The 20179-nt window shown below is 44.6% G+C and overlaps 1 protein-coding gene and 1 long non-coding RNA gene across 6 annotated transcripts in view; one reads left to right on the plus strand and one right to left on the minus strand.

Annotated features, from left to right (window-relative positions):
• Nucleotides 1-2097: 2097 nt before the first annotated feature.
• Nucleotides 2098-20179, plus strand: part of LOC110551671 (uncharacterized) — a 30197-nt gene continuing 12115 nt past the window's right edge. The window contains exons 1-2 of the long non-coding RNA XR_002476584.2: nucleotides 2098-2346; nucleotides 13004-13084. This is a non-coding gene — a long non-coding RNA (uncharacterized LOC110551671). The remainder of the gene's footprint in view (nucleotides 2347-13003; nucleotides 13085-20179) is intronic.
• Ppp3cc (protein phosphatase 3 catalytic subunit gamma) overlaps nucleotides 11067-20179 on the minus strand; it is a 68424-nt gene continuing 59311 nt past the window's right edge. For 2 of the 5 annotated variants that reach the window (XM_060391400.1, XM_060391402.1), the window contains exons 11-15: nucleotides 19257-19283; nucleotides 18311-18389; nucleotides 17658-17755; nucleotides 12759-12788; nucleotides 11067-11641 (exon numbers count right to left, since the gene is read on the minus strand). In XM_060391400.1, coding sequence (XP_060247383.1) covers nucleotides 11478-11641; nucleotides 12759-12788; nucleotides 17658-17755; nucleotides 18311-18389; nucleotides 19257-19283 — 398 coding nt within the window. In that variant the 3' untranslated portion in view covers nucleotides 11067-11477. The remainder of the gene's footprint in view (nucleotides 11642-12758; nucleotides 12789-17657; nucleotides 17756-18310; nucleotides 18390-19256; nucleotides 19284-20179) is intronic. The other 3 variants (XM_021642405.2, XM_021642406.2, XM_060391401.1) reach the window with 3 other exon arrangements.

The raw sequence follows: 20179 nt of genomic DNA on the forward strand, positions 1-20179 counted from the left end.
GAACAAGCCGTGAGTGCCAGAGCCCGGGTGGAGCCAGCTTTAGATACGCAGCCCGCAGCCTCAGAAAGGCAGGAGACAGGCCCGGAGGCAGACAGGCTGGGACCGAGATAAGGGAACCCCACAGTCAGGGTGGCCCAGGGTTGAAGGCAGGGCTCACTCACTCGGGGAGAGAGTTTGTGCCTGTCTAAGCGGCGCGAGGTCTGGCGTTTGCAAACAAACACACGTGTACTGGCAAACGTGAGGATGCTCACACACGTGCAAAATTTAGGGAGGAAATCTGCCTAAAAAAAGCAAGCCGCTCCCTGGACATGCCGCGGCCCTGCAGAGGATAAGGGTGGGGTCCTTTGGGCGGGGATGAGGTTAGGAGGGTCTTGGTGTTCCCTTTCACAGAATTTGTTTTGATCCTGCTCTTCCGCTGTTCCCCGCAGTGATGACGCGCGGCAGATCCCGAGGACACCACCCACTGGCTCCCTATTCTCTCTGGCCCTCCTCCCTTCCTCGTCCAGTCTCCTAGCTGGCAGGTGACATGCAAATGTTTACTGACAATGGAAACCCTCAAGTACTCCTATAGCCAGTGACTCACTCCTGGGACACCCAAGTCCCCCAACAAATCAACCAGTAAAAAAATGGTTTCTGATCCACTTCAGCGACGTGTTGGGTATGGTAGGTGACAGCTACTGCAGTGTGATTGGTGCCTGGGCCAACCTGAGTTTTAGTGGTTTTTAAGCACATCACAACCCCTGGCACCCTCACCTCTTATTAGCTTCACATTTCCCCGGCTGTGGAGAAAGACCTATTTGTGCTGCCCTCAAACAAGATCCCCTGGGAAACTTAGGCCAACAGCTCAAGAGATGATCGTGCCGGTACCCACATTGGTGCGGGTCTTGGGGAAGCGGCTTCGCAGGCTTCCATAGTTCCAACCTGCTAACGGGGCTCCAGTTCCCAGATGTATTTTTTAACAGAGGCAGGTATTTCACAGTGCGGGGTGGGGTAGCTAAATGAGATGCCCTATGGGGGTCTCTCTTTAGAGAGAGGGATGGTGTGGTTACAAGAAGATACTGGAGCAGCAGAGGAGTTCTGAGACCCATCTGACCCAGGGAATCAGCCTCTTCCTTCCCTGAGGGATTAAAAGTACTACCCATTTCCCTCTTTCAAGTTTTCCCACCTGTCAGGGTCCTTGGAACTAAGAAGGACCACATCACTTTCATTGTCTTCCTTCCTCTCCAAAGATGACAAAGGTGAAGATCTTCCAACTCCAGGAATCCTGGCCATTCCCCTCACCAGCAACTTCTTGAGCTCAAAGGCTCTGACCTGGACTCCAAGATAAATATTTAATGTAGACGGTGCCGCTGAGCTGTGAAAGGTCCCAGCTTCCTGTTTCTCACAGGAGAAGGCACAGCCTGGGCAAGGAGCTGAGGCCTGGCTACCAGTCCCATCTCTATGGGAAATGGAGAGTCCAGTAAACAGTCTTGGAGTTGGGGTGGGGGGGGCAGCCATGCAGCGCTGAGCTTTTTTTGCTTAGCTGCTTCAGCTCTGCCTGGCCACTCAGGCTTGTGCTGGCTTATCATCTCTCAGGTTGGAGCCCACTGTGTTCTCAGGTATTCCGATGGCCTCACAAAATACAGGATGCAAGATAGCTAGGAGCACAGGGCAGTAAAACCCAAGGAAACTTGAATAATCTCCCCCTTTCTGCTCATATTTAGGGAACATTCTTCCTCTTTTAAGAAGATTAAGGAGAAAAATGTAGCAAGGTTCAGAGAATGGACTAAGACCCAGGTGTCTGGTTTCCTGACCCCTCCCCCTAGCTCCAGCTCATTGCTGCCTGCCTGACTCACAGCTGGGCAGCTTCCAGAGTCATATTAGAGCCAGGTAACATCGTCCCGGGTAGTGCAGCCCTGGTCAGTATGTCATGCTCTGTCTCCTGCAGGCCCTCCTGTCTAAGAGGGACTTCCTCCTTCCCTATTAGTTGGCTACCTGCACACCTCGGCCACGGCCTTGGGTCAAGGACTGCCAAGGTTTCCACAGCCACCTGAGCCCATGTAAACACAGTTACGTAACTGCTCTGTTTTCCCTGGCTATCTGATTCCAGTCACCAGGAGCCCCACCCAGCCTCAGGCAGCCAATTCTGTCCTCGGCACATTCCCCACCCCTCACCCCCACAGTACGCTGTCCTCTGCCACCAACTCAAAGTACCATTAGTCAAGTGAGTACCGATTAGTGTTGGTGAGAGTGTACCATCTGGATGAGTCACTGACATCTCCTCTGCCACACGCCCCCATCCTCCATGTTAGATAGAAGGGCGCCTGCTATTTCCTTCCCTCGGACAACCTTCAGTACATTCTTCAGGTAGGCTTTCATATCCATTTTGATTTGGGCTCATAGAAGAGTTCTCTCTACAGACCTGAAGGGAGTAGCCAAGAATACGGAGGCTGTTCTGGAGGGGACAAGTAACTCAACAGCAAGGAACTGAAGCCAAGTCACCACCGATATACCGGCACAGACCTCTCGACTCTGTTTCCTCCCTGGGGCCATCTCCTGACTTCAGCTCCTGCTGTACTGCCAACTAAGCTCAATCAATGGCCCCACGTATGCCAGCTACTCATGGGAATGGGGGCAAGCGAGGGAAAAAAGTGGAGTGACCCATTTTGGGGCTCCAAGGGATCTCTTGCACACTGGCCTATCTGGAAGTCTGAATTTGTTTGGTTCAGTCACTGCAAAGTGAAGGCACTCTGGGGGTTGGGACCCGGGGGAGACAATAAGAAAAAAAAAACAGTGCAGGTCAAGGATGGTCAGTGTCAGACCTGGTAGCCAGGATAGGTATGGAAAGCCCACAGAAACAAGATCTCAGGCCTACTTTGAATTAAATATTTTCATAGCACACATATCAGAAGCACCTCCTGGCTCTCAGCATCTACACCCCAAAGGCTATGAAAAGAATCAGTTCCTGCCCAGTTTATTCAGCCTGTCCTCCAGGAGGCCCCAGCACTGACTGACATCATACCCATCATGCATTGCTTTTCACGGGTGAACAAACAGATGCCATGGGCAGACAGGATGCCTCTGAGAAGGACCAAGCTAGACAGGCTTTCTTCAGTTCTTACAAAGGATGAAAGGAACAAGTAGCTGTCAGCCCTTGAGAAAACAGACTTCACAGGAGAGGATAAATGAATGATGACCTCAGAGGGAATGCAAGCCAAGTTAGATCAGCCACAGACAAGGCCACAGAACCAGGGGCTAAAAAATTAGGTCTGCCTCAGTCTTCCATCTCAGCTCAGGTAAATTGAGATAAGGGAGAGAGAGAGGGTTGATCGGCTGCCCAGAGGATACCATGAGGTAGAACACTAGTATCCAAACAAAGACTAACCTGTCTTTCTGCCTCCTTGAATTCTATGGTGAACTGTCTCCACTGCATCATCATGAAGACTTGATTTACCTCTAAGTGTCAAATCCACTGTCCAGAGTAAGAAGATTTTTAAATAAAATCTTAGAGGAAAAGCAAGAAGCAGGATGACGAGGAGGAAGAGGAGGAAAGCCATCTTTGCTCAGAGCAGACTACAAAGTAGGGATTAGATCCTGATCTAGCAGGGGTCACTGTGACTCAGTGTTTCATCCTTCTTTCCTAGGCTCTTGAGCAGCTTCCCACGACCCTGTAAATGAGGGCAAACATTACCTCATCTCATTAGGACTTTAGCTAAGGGATAAGGCCACTGTTAACTCAGGATGTCACTGGGATAACAGAACATAAAATGCTCACTTGGCTTTTGTGCAGCTAAAAATCTGGGCTCATTTTTCTGGTCTGCAAAATTGCACAGGGTGGCTCTATTTGATGTCAACGTTGCTATTTGTGTCCAGCAGATCTAGATTTAGTCTTTCCACCTCTGTTGTCATAATCTGTCCAAGTCCCTCTCCAGGGCCCCAGCCTTTCCCTATCTCCACCCCCATGCTGTAGAGTGATGCTTATCTGCTCTTGTGAATTCCCAGCCCCTTGGGATCTATCTGCTTTTCAGAGGACTCCAAGCTGCTCCGGTACTTCTAAGCTTGGTAGTATGATTCTGTATCAACTCCCTCTGGCTTCTCACTTTTCTTAGGCTGTCTATGGTCATATGCAAACTTATTAAATGACCACAAAACATACTTTTGTGCCTAGTAAATTCTATATTTTCTGAGTTATCGTTCTTCTTTTTCCCTCAAGGAGGGGCCTCTGCTAAAGAGGCCACAGAGGATCAGGGGCTAGAAAAGAAGTTAGTGGTGGGCTTAACTCCAAGAAGAGGCAAGAGGCTCTTTTCTGGGGGGAAAGCAGAAACTCAGAAGAAACCATTAAATCAGGAACTATGGCTGGAGGATTCTCTCTTGAAAAGGGACTTCACTGGCATTGTCAGAGATCAGACAAGACATCAGAAACCAGGCTTTCCCTCAACTCTGGAATCTCTAACTGGCTCAGAGCCAAATGATCAGTCCCTCTACCGAGGAAATAGACATAGGGAAGTTATCCTTCCATTTTAAGGGCATTTTCATTTTTAATCTTACAACTTCCAAACCACAGTAGGAAAGTTCTTACACAACTTCTATTCATGAAGACTTGTTAGCATCCCCAACGAAATATTACCTATTACCTGTTAATAGGTAATATTTCTACAACTGCCTTTAACAGCAAGCAAGAGAATGCAAACTAACCTCTAAGCACAAGTAAACAGGCCATCATTCAAGAAGGCCACCAGCTAGATCATCGTGTTTTTCATCATCTAGGCAGAAAACCAGGAACCAATCCTGGAAAGGGTCAGGTGACAGGAAAAGAGAGCTACGGGGTTAGGACGGTGTGAGGAGGGGACAGGAGGGGCTCCCAATGGCATCTCCACAAAGGTTCAGGGACAGATGAAAGCACATTTTTTTTCTCTCTCGTTTTAAAAGCAGGTTTTCCTTATGTAGCCCTCGCCAGCCTGCTGTTTACTGTGAGGTCAGGCTGGCCTCAAATTTACAGTGATCTTTTTGCTTCGTCATGTGCTCAGCCCGAGACACATCTTTATCACCCCAAATCATAATCTCTGGCTGCCTGCTTCTAATCATGTGCTCTTCACTTTGATAGTGAAACCCCTAAAACCAAAAGGATATTGAGGGTACTGGGGGAACTATGAAAAGGGAGTGAAGGGAATGTGGCCAGGGACTTACAGGCAGGCAGTGCTTGGCTCTACTTCAGAGCTGCACAGAGGGATGGTCCATGTCCGTGTCCTCGCTGCTTGATGTGAAACCACCTAGACTTGGCATGAAAGTGTTGACGATGCATAACCCTGGCTCAAACAAAGGTGTAATTTAGCACGTCTTGCCACAGTTGCTGAGGCATGAGGCCAAGGCCTCCCATGAGGGAATATGCTCCAAGTATCATCTTTACCTTTGTGACTGCATAGATGAAGGCAGCTAACACTGACCCCATTCACTTTGGCTAGATAGAGGCAGGGCAGCTCCCGAGTCCCAAAGTCATGTAGCTTCCTCTCTCAAACTGTCAACGGCACAGAGCCCCATTGTTAACACAGTTCACTGCTGGCATCCAACATGAGAGCGTCGCCCCTGTCCTTCGGCTGACCAGCTTTCTTCTCTATACACATCTGCTCTTTCTTACGGCTTTCCTATGAGCTTCTGGCCATGGCAAGAACTGAAAGGCATTTCTCCGTGTGACCCAAACTCTCCTCAGTGTCTTACTGCGCTGTCCTGGCTGCTCTTTACACTGGTATAACGGACTACAGGAAAGATGGGACGTCTCTCAGATGAGGTCAAATCCCACGGCTAAAACCTCAAACAATCCAGCAAACTGGAGACCCATACCCAACACTGGGCTCTAGTTCCACTCTTCCTCTGGATTTTTTTTTTTCCTGCCTGGATAAAGAAAATTGAAAGCAAAACACCTGGGTTCCAATGTTTCCATAACAGCTAGGTTAAATACTGTGGTTCTAGAATGTTCCCTCAGCAAGTCTATTGGTTAGAAAATAATTTCCAACACAAACATGGAGCAGAAAAACCTGATGATCATTAACATGAAGAACACTGTGAATCGTCAGTGTGAGGCAGGATTTGCCTAAACTAGTACAACTGGGTGGTCACTAAAGATTGGCCAGCATAGACTTATTTCTGTAATAGCACTGGCTCTCCAGGACTCGTCTGCCTCTGCCTCCTGAGTGCTGGGATTAGAGACGTGCACCGCCACACTCCCAAGACTTATTTCTCTAGTGTGTGAACTTTACAGATATTTATAGATACGATGCAGTCAATACTTGGGAGAACAGTTAGAAGATTTACATAAAATGAGGCAAAGGGAAGGAATTTAGGCTTCCTCATTTGCAGACTAGAAAACTCTTGCGCAATGGCTGGAGGAGCAGGAAACCCAGCAGTAGCTCACATGACTTTTCTTGTATATACCAGCTGCCTCAGATTTTGTGTTTGAAAGCCACAAAGAGAAAAAGAAAGTAAGGGATAATGCCAAGGCTTGAAAAGGCCTCAAAGCTACTTCATTTTCAGAAATCCTATCTTTACTCCTTAATGACATCAAATGACATTCTACTGACCAAACCAATAGAGGTTTTTCTTTTCCCATTCTGAAGTATTAGGAAATCATTCCTAAGTCATTAGGGCAAGAAACAAATGCTCACTAGTGAGAGAAACGTGCTCCATCGAAGAGCAAAGCTATTCTGGAAGAAGAGAAAGGGCAATGAAAAAATAAAGTGGTAGGTGGGAACAAGGCTGACATTCCCGGGCAGCCTGAAGTCTCTGTTCCTAGGCGCTGAGCCACTTCAAGCTCACCCGTTGTCGTGTGGCAAGTCACGTGTACTTTGATGGTCAATACCTAGTGGCAAAAGAGGTTATCTGTGGCCTTGAGATCGCAAAGAAAACCGACGCTGTTTACTTTGTAAACAGCGTCGGTTTTCTTTGCAGCAGGCCATTAAGCAACCCCCACCACACACACACACACACACACACACACACACACACACACACACACGTGCGCGCTCCAGGCACACGTGTTATTCTGATTCTAATCAGAACACAGAGATTAAAAAGGGATGTTCCCTTTGTATCTGACCAGTTTTCAAATTTTATTTAAAAGTTAGTCTTTGGTAAGTGTAAAGTCTCGTGTGTGTGTGTGTGTGTGTGTGTGTGTGTGTGTGTGTGTGTGTATTTATCACAGCTGGGAAAGCAGTGTCTGTATGAAGTGTCAATTTTAAAATGGTGCTTCAGAAGTTTGCAAAGGAGTGCTCTGTCATTCCTAGAAAACTGCTGTAAGGAGGAGGTTACGGGGGCCAGAGAAGAAGGCTCAGTGCTTAAGAGCACTGGCTGCTTTTCCAAAGGACCCGAGTTCAATTCCTGACACCCACACGCCAGCTCAACAACTGTAATTCCAGTTCTAGACGACCTGGCACCCTCTCACAGACATGCAAGGGGAACACCAATGTACATAAAAAGAAATATATTTTTTAAAAAGTTGGCTACTTTAATTTTTTTTTAATGGGAAAAGTTTCTAAAAATGAAGGTCCCCAAGTAACTAATGTGAAAACTGAACAAGAGGTTAGTGTTTTTGGCATCTTTAAAATGTAAGAGAAAGATGTAACAAAACCAACGCTGTAGAACTCTGACAGCAGTTAAAAAGGATTTGCAGAAATAGCTGCCCCAGGGCAAACCTAAGGTAGGCCATCCAGGAAGAAAATTTGTTCAGATAAAATTTTAAAAGCTGTCAAAAACTTCTAATGAAGTTTTTCTAGTGAAGAAACAGCAGCTATTGCAACATATTCCTATGGATGTCCAAAGGGGCCTGACTCCGTGAACTATTTCTGGTTCCTACAGATTTGCAAAACGTCTACCTCTGCCTGCTTATGGGGTCCTTAGTAGCGAGGGGACTCCACAAGTGGACTGTGTCACAGTGCAGCCTACTGCAGGGCTCACTTTCGTGGGTGAGATTTCCAAAGAATGGATCGTTTCTACCCCTGGGATTTGGGGACAGAAAAGCATAAGGCACAAAGCAATGGCAAACAGAGATGGTTGCTCAGGACTTTCCTTCCTCCTCTGAGATCTTTCTCAGTCCAGTTAAGATCCTTTGTCATCCTCCACAATGGCCTCTCCCTGCCTCCCATCAAGGCGGGGGCTCACCTAGCCCAGACTGGCCCTAAATTCATTTTTCTTTTTTTATAGATGTATTTTTATTTGTTTAGGGTCTGTGTGTGGTACTGGGAGTTGAACTCAGGGTTTTTCCCATACTAGGTAAATGCTCTTCCACTGAGATAAACACTTTCAATAATTTTTTTAAAAAATATTTTTAAAGAATTATTCATTATGTATGTAGTGTTCTCCCTGCATGTACATCTGCACGCACCAGAAGAGGGAACCAGATCTCATTATAGATGGTTGTGAGCCACCATGTGGTTGCTGGGAATTGAACTCAGGACCTTTAGAAGAGCAGCTCTTAACCTCTTAAGCCACCACCCCAGCTCCTAATGTTATTCTTTTAAAAGAATAAAATGTTTGCATGTGTGGGCTCAGACATGTGTGTACAGTGCCATTGGAGGCCAGATGGGAGCATCAGATCTCCTGGAGCTCAAGTTACAGGCAATTTTGAGCCAAATGGCAAGGGTGCTGGGGATTGAACCTGAGTCCTAAGGAAGAGCAGCTAGTGCTCTTAACCACTGTGTCATCCTTCCAGCCACCATTTATAAATTTTTAAAACATTATTTTTTACATTTGCTTATTTTGTGAATGCATGCAGTAGTGCAGATGGAGAACTAGGGGACAAACCAGTAAGATTCAGTCATCTCCCTCCACCAATGGGTTCCAGGTATCTGATTCAGACCATCAGGCTTGAAGGTAAGTGTCTTCGCTGCTGAGCCATCTCACTGAGCCCTTAGTATTGCTATTAGTGTCCATGACAGCAAGCTGTGCATGACAAGGACAACTTCATGGGTCTGTTCTCTCCTTCCACCATTGATTCCAGGGGTCAAACTCAGGTCACCCTGCTTTTCCCTGCTGAGCCATCTCATGGGCCCCTGGCCTTGAACCCTGATCTTCCTGCTCCACCTCCCTAGTGCTGAGCCTGTGGGCCTATGCTCTCTCTTATTGACAAAGCAAGCTATGCAGGAAGATTACAATTCCCCAAAATACTTTGATCTCTGTCATGAACAAACTGTAAAATACAGCAAAGTTATTTTTAAAAAGCAGATGGAGGCTGGAGAGATGGCTCGGTGGTTTAGAGCACTTGTTTGAGTCTGGTGTTCAATGCCAGCACCTACGTGGTAGCTCACAATCATCTGTAACTCTGGTCCCAAGGCTTTGGATATCCTGGACACAGTCTTCTGATCTTTCTATGCATCAGGCACACATCACACATACACACATTCAGGCAAAACACTCATAAGTCCAAAACAAAGAAAGCTCCACAGAGTCAAGGTAACCTTTCATTTTCTTCATGAGAATGTTTTTGTTTTTTTTACAGCAAAAATTACACTGCTGCTTTTTTTTTTCTGCTTTCCTTAACCCTCCCAATGTGCTATATTATTACTGAGATACTTGCTTTAATGCTAGACCCCATCCGAAATGACATCAAAGAGTTCTACAGATCTAAGCTTTCCAAGTTTGATCAAGGGTGCCCACACTCCAACAGCCATTATAAAGCTCATCGGTGAGCTCTGTGACACGGCGCTGAGAGCAGTAACATGGCACCGAGTGCTGTTGACATGGCACCGAGTGCTGTGGCATGGTGCCCAGCACTGTGAGGTATTGCCCAGTGCTGTGACATAGTGCTTATCACCAGACTGAGCCAAAGATGAAGCCTAAGCTGTCCCATATCTTCTACTAGTCAGGGTATTTTTAAAAAGCTTAAAGCCCAACAAACCAGTCAGGAATAGTGGTGCATACCTGTGATGCCCACACTTTGAAGGTAAAGGCAGAGGATCAGGAGGTCAAGGACAGCCTCAGCTATACAGTAAGTCTGTAGTGGTGCATTCCTTTAGGTCCTAGTACCTGCAAAGCAGAGAGAGTTGGAGCTCTGTGAGTTCAAGGCCGGCCTGGTCTGTTCCAGGCCAGCCAGGATTACAAAGTGATACTCTTTTTTTACTTTTTTTTATTTTTTATTTTTTTAAGTGATACTCTTGTTTCAATAAATAAATAAATAAATAAAAATCTAAAAGGCAATTATATATGAACCCTTAATTTGGGGTTTATGCTAATCAAGGATTCACAGTTCAGCCTAATGACCACTGAGAAATAAAGGTCAGGTGACTAGAAGCTAGTTTCCTAATTAACTCTAGGAGACCAGAAGCCTTTACTCATGTGATCCCTTTAGCAAGGTTCAGTTTACAAGGGACCCATTCTGCCATCTAATAAGTTTGTTTTAGATGTAGTGACAGTGTCAAACAGAAGGATGCCGGGAAAAACAGGTACAATGCCTGATGTGACCACACAGAAGGGCCAGGACAGGTCTCAGTGCTCATGACCTGAGGGCATTCAAAAGACAGAAGTGAAGCTTCCTTTGCAGGTGGGTTCATCTGGGATTAAACTAAAAGTAAAGACTGGCAACTGTTGAAACTTTCAAAATCTCCCGTAAACTTCTGAGGGGACTTTAACCAACTCTAAAAGAACCTCTCAGTATTATTTAAATTTTTAATTAAATTTACTTGTTTATGTGTGTTCCACAGTGCTTGTGTGAAGGTCAGAGGATAATGGTTATGAATTGTTCCCTTCTTCCACCTGGTGACAAACTCATGTCACCAGGCTCGGCCACCTCACTGGCCCACCCTCGTTATTACCTTTTGGGAGGAGCTTTATTAGAACACATTAAAACGACTCGACTTGAAGACTGGAAGTATAGCTGGGTGGTGGAGTACCTTCGTAGCACCTGTGAAGCATGGGTTCAATCCTATAAATCACAAACAAGCAAACAAAAACCCAGAGTCCAAAAGGGAGTAGATTGTTATGGATGCCAGTCCCATCTGGATCTTAAACTAGGCTTAGGTTGTTCTCCCTCAGAGGAGCAGCAACTTCAGCCACTGAAATCTAAGTACAGAGCAGAAAGGGGAAAAAAATGACAAGACACATTTGAGTTAGCAAAATTACAAGTCTTAAATGAAAGAAATCACCTCCTAAAATAAGAGAAGGGGTAACTAGGGGTCTGAGTCAGAAACCTAAGGTTATTAGGGGAAGGTCCCCTTTATAGCACGGGACTTACACACTTAAACACACACACACACACACACAGACAACAATCAGATCCATTTCTAAAATTAGGACAAGGGGGCAGGGAACAAAACAGAAGTACTTTTTATATATAGTGAACATAAATTAGAAGAATTTATAAAATTGTCGTCTTTCTTACAGAATAAATGCGACTGAATTACAAATGCACTTCCAAGTTTAAGTTGTTCGCGTTGTTTCTGTTTCGTTTCCAAGAATAAATATGATTTGTTTGCAGGGTTGGGGCCCATAGTGCTGCACAGAGCTCTGAGTCATTACAGGGCTTTCTTTCTTTGGTCGCTCCTTCGCACTGCTTGTGAATGTACCGTCTTCACTGGTCCATCAGGAAGCACACCCTCTTTTCGGGGTGGCATTCTCTCATTAATTCGGTCTAGACCTCGGGCTTCTTCAAAAGTTTGGACCTTAAGCCCTTTCATGGCTGCAGAAAAACAGTAGAGAGGGTAGGAAGTGCTCAGGGAGGTGGGAGGTTAACACGTAAACCAAGTTTCCAAGCACACAGCAGTGGTGCTTGGACTCACAGGAAGGTGGCTACAAAGCACGTACGTATCTGCTGATAGGCAATATGTGATTCAATCAGCCTTGTCCACAAACACCACTTCCCAACAGGTCAGAGTGTAGGAGAAACTGTCCTAAGATAATAATTCTGGCAGAAGTAAACTTGACAAAAAGATTAGCTCTTAATCAGCCTCTACTCATCTGAAATAGTGTTTCTTATGAGAAACCTGCTCGGTTCTAGAAAAAGATAATATCAGGAGAGCACACCACAGCACGCAGGTCATAGCCTTAAGCACAAACATCACATGAACCACACAAAGTGACAACAGAGCTATCTGCCCAAGACAGCTTTTTGTATTCACAGCCAGGAGCTGGACGTGGATAAAAACCATCAGCACAGCTTCTAGATACCTCCCATCTGAGTCAACTCTGACATTTCTTTCTTGTGGTATTGGGGATTGAACCCCAAGACCCACACAACCTAGGCAAACATTCTGCTACTGAGTTATGATTCCAGCCAGATTGAATTTTGCATTGTCGGGAAACAAAATTTCCCCTTGAATCACCTTATCTAATGAATTTAGTAAATCTACAGTACAGGTTTACAAATTCCAATGGTTTTAATCTAAAAATTTGTAAGTCGTGTGACTTGTGTCTCCATAAAAACCTTAGCTGGAATGCCTTAGGGCAACCTCAAAAATGAAGCATCTAAACTCTAGACTACTTTTGCCCCCACGCCTGCTAACCTTTTGAGTCCCTAGGTAAGGAAGCATGCTTATCTGACTTTCTTACTACACAAAAAAGAACCACTTAAATCATTACCAGCTGCACAAGCTTCAGCCATTACAGAAAGCTGATAGACTCAGAAAGGACACAGGCTGTATGAAGGTCATCTGAGAAACGGGGTGACATGTAGCCACATTGAGGGCCACCCTCTTCTGTCACAGTTCTGCAGATGCAAGTGAGTTTAGACATGCTGAAGAAGCTCTGCGGCTGGTGCACTGACAAAGGGGCATTCCAGCTGGGTGATATGGCCATACCTTCCTGTGCTGTTGCTGCTTGTAGTGTGGCTGTGAGAGGGCAGAGCGATGCAGGCGAAAAAGGAGGACCGAGAAAGAATGAGTGAGCCAACAGCGATGCTACCAGCACAGATATCCCAGGGGTCCACCTGCCCATAATCAGACAACCTCGAGAAGTTAGGGGGTTACCATAAGGGGCTGAAGGGGGGGGATCACACCTGAGGGGGGGGAAGGCTCTAACATCTCTAACATTTCTGTTGGCACAGGAATGCTGCTCTCTTCATTTGAAATAGCCAACTGCTGGTTTATGTCTTGTGATCATACATCAAAATGACTTGTCAAATCAGGTAATTTAACATCACAACTATGTTTGAGCTTGTAACTGCTCAGATTGTATCAAGTGAGCTATTGCTGGGTCCTTATTTAAACATCTTATTCAATCTTGCTTGTTACTGTTCTCAGATAACTGACACATGGTCCGACTGTCCTGAACCACATGATGATGATGATGATAATAACAGAATAGAGTAGTGCTTTGGCATTTGGAAGGGGAGAAACAGGTTATAAGTGAGGGTCACTTCTGGTCTAGGAGTGACCTCTAATTCATGTACCCATCTGAGGAGAGAGATACGGCAGAGGCTCACACTGACACCCCATTCGGTTTCTGTTGTTGTGCAGCAAAGCAGGTCAATTATTAAGAAAGCAATCTTCTCCGTCTCAGTGACAGATATGGAAGCAATTTAAAAGTGAGCACCAACAGGGAAACTTCCTCCTGCCATTCTTGGTTAAGCAGTAAAGCTGTAATACATGAAAAGGTTCTAGGGTACAGCCAGAAAGATATCTGGATTCATTTGAATCCTGTCAACTCCTCCAATGCCAGTTTTCCTAAGGAAGGGAGGAAGACTACTCAGCAGCAAGATGACTGTGAGGCTTTACCAATCACTACAAAAAGGGGGAGAGCTTCAAAGCCACCTAACCTCCTACAGCAACATGAGAGCGGCACCTGGTGGCAAGCACTATTTGCCCTAGCCCATAGGAAGGCTTCTGTTAGTTCAAGCACTGCCACATCCTCCGTGACCTCAGATGGGCCTGAGAAGCCACACAAGGCAGTGACAGTGACTTCTCACAGAGCAGGGTGTGGTCCATGCAGCTGTGGGAAACTGGAAGCCAAAGCTTTAGCTAAAATTGTATGGACAGTGCCAGCTCCTTAGAGTTTGAATTTGTGTGGTGAAGTATGTACCAGCATCTCATTTAAAAAAAAATTTCTTTTTAGATTTACTTATTTCATGTATATGGGTATTTTGCCCATATAGGGAGATCAGTAGAGGGTATCATATCCCCTGGAACTAGAGTTAACTAGATTGTAAACCATCATGTGGGTGTTGGGAACCAAATCCAGGTCCCCTGCAAGGAAAACAGGTGCCCTTAACTGTTGTGCCATCTCTACAGTCCTCCAGTATCGCTTTTTTGGGGCCCTCATAGGACAGTTTGTTTGGTTTTTTTTGTTTGTTTTTTGTATTGGCTATTAGCCTATCAAGCTGTATAAAAGGTCATGGTACAAAAAAAAAAAAAAAAGAAAGAAAGAAAGAAAGAAAGAAAAACATTACAAAACTGTTTACTGACGTATAGTTCCTATGCCATAGAGTATGTAAGTCAATATTTTTGTTGCTTGTTTTGAGACAGGCTCTCACTATGCAGCCTTGGCTGTCCTGGAACTTACTCCCAAGTGTAGGCTAGCCTTCAGCATTCGGAGATCTGATTCTGCCACCATGTCTGGCAGAGGCAATGGTTTTGATGTACTTATAGCTGTACACTACACCCTCCATGGTCCTCCAAATCAGCTCATTAGCCCCACTTCCCATTTCCCTTCCTCCTGTCTTCTTTTAGCCTTCGTCAACCGCTGATCTACTCCTTGTCCCTGTAGACATGTACATGTGATAAGTGGAATCTTGTAAAAGGTCTTTAGTGACAGCTTTCACTTGGCATGATGTGCTTCATGTTTGCTCACGCTGACACATGTGCATGTGTTTGTTGTGGCTATGTGCAACCCCACTATATAAACTTTACTTTGTTATCCAGTGGATGGACACTCAAGTTGTATCCACTTTCAGGGTGTTCTGAAGAATGCCATTTGAGGCTCTTGTCGAACGTGTGATGTATCAACACTGGTGTGCAAGTTTTGGTGGGGACACAGTTTATTGCTCTCAGGGAGGGGAAGGTGCAGGCTGGCGCTGCCGAATCTACGGCAACTCTATTTAGTCATTTGGAGAACTGCCAGAAATGTTTTCTCAAAAGTAGCTGTAGCATTTCAACAGCATATAAAGGACCCAATTTTTCTATAGTCTCATCAAAAAAGGTTTCAGGCACACAGGCAAGAGCTCTATGACAGACACTTAAGCCCTTAGTAATATTTAAAAGAAAAAACAATTCAAGGCGGAGTCTCATGTAGGCCAGGCCAGCCCTGAAACTTGCTTTGTAGCTGGACTCTGAACTCCTTCCTGCTCCTCCCATGTCTGCCACTCCAGTGCTGAGATTACACGTGTGTCACCACATCCAGGCATCCAGAGATCTGCCTGCCCCTGCCTCCAGAGTACTGGGCAGTGTGCACCACCACAGCCAGGCCTGACTTTTTTTTTTTTTTTTTTTCCAGACCTATATTGGTAACCACTGCCTATGGCTCTTAATTTCTTGTTTTAGATTTATTTTTATTTTATGTGTATGACTGTTTTTTTTCCTACTTGTACATATGTGTACCATTTGCATGGCTGGAGCCTGTGGAGATCAGAAAAAGGTGTCAAATTTTCTGGAACTGAAGTTATGGATGGTTGTGAGCCACCATGTGGGTGCTGGGAACCAAATCTGGGTCCCCTGCAAGAGCAGCTAGTGTTTTTAACTGCTAAGCCACCTCTCCGGCCCCTTAAATGTTCCATTACATTATACTGTATACCCCTGTGTGCATACGTGTGTGTGTGTGCACATGTGCATGTAAGTGTGCATTAAGGAGCATGCCACAACCCCCGAAGGGAGGAGCAGTCCTGTTAGGCCACAGAGGAGGGCTTTGCAGCCAGTCCTGAAGATACCTGATAAAACAGGATCAGATGAATGGGGAGGAGGTCCCCCCCTATCAGTGGACTTGGAAAGGGGCACGGTGGAGATGAGGGAGGGAGGGAGGTACTGGGAGGGAATGAGGGATCGGGACACGGCTGGGATACAGAGTTAATAAAATGTAACTGATAAAAAAAATAATAATAAAATAAAAAAAAAAAAAAGAAAAAAAAAGGAGCATGCCACAGCACACATGTGGAAGTTAAAAAGTGCAGGGATCAGTTCTCTCCTTCCACCATGAGGGACTGAATGCAGGTCATCAAGTTTGGCAGTAAGCATCTTTTATTACCCAGAGTCATCTGGCAGGCCCATAAAGTATATCCAATGCACCCTCAATCTGGTGGTTGTAGGAGTTTTAGTTCTGCATATACAACTGACCATATCTGCCTCCTCCTACCTTCATGTCCTCTCTCTCTGTTTGTTTAATAACTGCTATCACTGAAGCATGGTCAACCTAACAAATGTTCAGGGTTTTTTTTAACATAAAATACTTATCAACCTTTATTTTGTTAGTCGTGTGAGAATTTCTGTGAACAGTTCTGGTGAGGGTGTTTCAGGGTAACATGAGGTAACATGGGCTAAGAAAAAAAAGAGTAATGTCTACAGAGGTTCCTTACTTGAAAACTTTTGAAAATTTATTGATCCACAAAGTTGCTTTAATTAAAAAAAAAAAAATTTTTTTTTTTTTTTGCTAGATCTTGTAAAAGCAAATCTACAAGTCAAGGGCAGCAGGAAAGTTTTATAGATTTGTTGACTTGAGATATATGTTTCTTCACAGCTTTTTTGGACTTGGTCCCAATATATTTTATGTCTCTTCATTCCTGGTTTGAACCAGCGTTCTAATTTAGGATTATGTGTATGTTATTTGCAAAGCTTGCAGAACTCTCCAGGAATATCACCGACAGGAGCTGAGCCTGTGCTGTGACCCCAATGCAACAGGTCCAGTGGGTGAGCAACAGCCCACTCTAGCAATATAAAACAGTTTATTCATTATCGGCAGGCGGGGGAGCTGCTTCTGGTTTGGGGCTATCATGATAAGACCACAGTAAATACCCTCATGCACACCGTCTGGCAGGCATGAATGCTAACTTCTCTTGCATAGTCTTGGTATGGAACTGCAGGGTACAAATGTGTTTAGTTTTACTGCCTATCAACTGGCCAGAGTGGTTGAGTCTATTTATAAGCCCACTAGCCTGTATCTAATCCAGTCCTCCATAGCTACACCAATACTTGATCTTATCAGACTTTAAAATTCCAGCCATTCTTGTGGGTATGCAGGAGAATCTCACTGTGCTTTAATACTCATCTTCCAGATGAGCAACTGTGTTAGGCATCTTGCTGGCCATCTTGAAATCCTCTTTGGTGAAATAAACAGATAAAATCACTGGATTATATTTTAATTTTCTTTTTTATTATTTGTTGTCTATCCTGAAACAAGGCCTTTGTCAGATATAGGTAGTGCAGAAATCTTCTCTGTGGCTTGCCTTCTCCTTCTCTTAATTGTGTTTTTTCACACAGATTATTTAATTTTAGCAACCTTTGTTGTCTTTTACGATCAGTATTTTCTGTCTCTAATTAAAGACTTTGCCTACTCCAATGTCTGTTCTCCACACTTTTTCTGAATTTGTTTCTAACTTTTGCATTTAAATCACAATCTACTTTGAATTATTTTTTGTGTGTACAGGAGGGAATAAGGGTCATGCTTACTGTTTCCCTGGATAACTCTCCTTTTCTCTAGCACTAGGTTCTAAACAAAGTCACTGACTCCTGGTAATGGGAGTGTACCATTTTTAGGAAGGGCATCTTCATACTCACCATTCTCAATGGTCTGCTTTCCTCCAGAGAGAACCCCCAATGGGAGTGTGCCTGTAGGAGTAAGACCCTTGAGGGTCAGCACTTTCTCACTCTCTTCCCTGCAAAGGAACATGGAAGCCCTGGTTAATGCCAGGGAGCCATGGCACAGCAAAGAGACACACCTGAAGGACAGCAACAGAAAAGCAGAGACAGATGAAGACAGGTCCCCCACCTTCATCAGACCCAGGTTTTCTACAACACTTCAGGTAGAAACAGTTAGCCAGTCCTTTTTCAACCACAGGCACTGGTGGCCACGCTTTATCCCACTTGACTTAACTGACAATATGTGAGCGAGGCCCTATTATAATCTCTAGTTTCTAGACAAGGAAACCTAAGACCCAGAGATTAAACCCAAGACAACACAGCTAAGGAACGCCAGAATGTGAACATGGGGAATCTGGCTCTAAAATCCACACTGAATCTCTATATCTATGCAACCAAATGAAAGTTTTACAAACACTGTTACTTTCACATGAAGTCTGGTTCAACCTGCACTTAACCAGAAGTCTTGCAGTTCCAGCACCAGATAGCAACCTGAAAAACACTACTCTAAAGCTAACTTCTCACATGCCTTCTAAATGCCTTCATCCCACAATGTAGTGACAGAACCTTACCGAAGAACTGAATAGACCCGTGACATTTTCCCAATGGCTCTGACTTTATTCTTGATGATTTCTTTTCGATATGGAGCGCCTACTCGGAAAATACAAAGCACATGAGTTAAAGGGATGTGGTTAATAAGACAGCCTTTTTCAAATGTGAGATGGAATGTCTTGTATTTAAATTAAAGAGAAACTTAAAAAAAAAAGAATGAAAGTCTAATTAAAAAAAAAAAAAACAATTAAAAATCCCGGGAAGTTTTAAGGAACAAGAGGAAAACAACAGGGGAGAAGAAATGAAGTAGAGAATGAATGAAAAGATCACAAAAAGACACTGAGTCATGTATGGGTAGCAAGAAGTTTTGTAGTTCTGAAATGTTGAACACAGTGAAGAATGAAACACAAAGGCACAAACAAACCTCACAACGACAAATCATACAAAGCCAAGATCTCTTTTGAGAATGCTATGTGCCACCTTTGGATGCAGGGTCTGGTCTGCCAAAGGGAGCAGCTGCCCTGAATGTAGGAAAAGCCACTTTCACTCTACAATCTTCATTACTCATACCAGTCGCTACGTGTTTCTTCAGAATACTGCTAACAACTGTGTCACACAGATTACAAGGATGGGCAAGGTATTTTAAAAAGCAACACTGAAAAATTTATGGAAGACTTTATGGCCTTTTCTTAAAGATTTAGGAAATAGCCCAAACATGAAAGGCAAGATCCAGACATACACCAGGCAACAACATCCAAAAGTCAAAGATACACAGGCTTTCCCTCTCTCCCACCTCTCAGTTCTGCTGGATCAAACAACAGGTCCACAGAAAATAGCCACCCCCACTGAGAGGGAGGGTGAAAAGTCATGTGAAACCACTCAGCTACCAATTCAAAACGACTAGCCAATCAATGATGGCAGAGCAGACAGTGAGAGTTTAGCTTACAGCACATTTCAGTATGGTACCTTTCGGAACGCTTGAAATGTCATGATCTTCAGGGAGAAGAGACACCAAGAAATAAGGAGATGAAGACAGATACATGGAGGAGAATGCGAGTTTGCATGGGAGAGAGAAAAAAAAAATTCCAAGTTAAATACATGGAGAGGAGCAGACTGTTAGCTGATCAGCTCTGAGACTGCCTGCTCCGTGAGAGCCAAATACAGACTCCTTTTTTGTCCTTTCTTCCATTTCTTAATAGTTTAACCTTTCACATTAATTTCCATCTATTATCTAATCCAACCACCGCCCCCCGCCCCCAGCATGAAAATAACACAAAGATACTGTTTGTGGGACAACACAAAGAACAAAAACGATGGACAATAACAGTTTACAGATCTCTCAACAGGAACGCTGCACTGCTGTTTGACTTGCTAGCACATCTCATTTTTCAGGAGACATTTTCCCTTTCAGAGGTTTAAGCCTTCAGGACTTCAAATTGTTTTGTGTCTTCTGTCCCTTGGGGTCTGATGACCTTTGGTGCTTGCTCATGATTAAGACAGGGTGGGAATCAAAAGCCTCCAGAGCTGGGAAAAGGCTGCTGATGGCTCTGGGCACTGCATGCTGGGCCTCTGATAGGGAAATGAGTTCTCCTTTGTCATTTACAGTACAGATCCAGAACTCCTTTGGTCTTAGAGATCAGCCTCCAGACTTAGAGAACAGCTAGGTATTCCTTGGCAAACAGGGTTTTAAGTGCTTTTTCAAAGGTTTTCATCTATTTTACTTGGGCGAGTTCAGTGTCCCTGCCTCCTTTTCTACTCCCAGTTTTAGAACTGGGTACTGACACTCAGCACCCCTAGTGCTCAACAGGACTTTAGTGTTCTCAACTCAACTAAGCAAATATGCTAGTGCAGTTAACAAATAGCGCTAGCCATCTTGTTCCACTCCTACA

The sequence above is a fragment of the Meriones unguiculatus genome, chromosome 9 (genome assembly GCF_030254825.1).
Source record: "Meriones unguiculatus strain TT.TT164.6M chromosome 9, Bangor_MerUng_6.1, whole genome shotgun sequence".
Lineage (NCBI taxonomy): Eukaryota > Metazoa > Chordata > Mammalia > Rodentia > Muridae > Meriones > Meriones unguiculatus.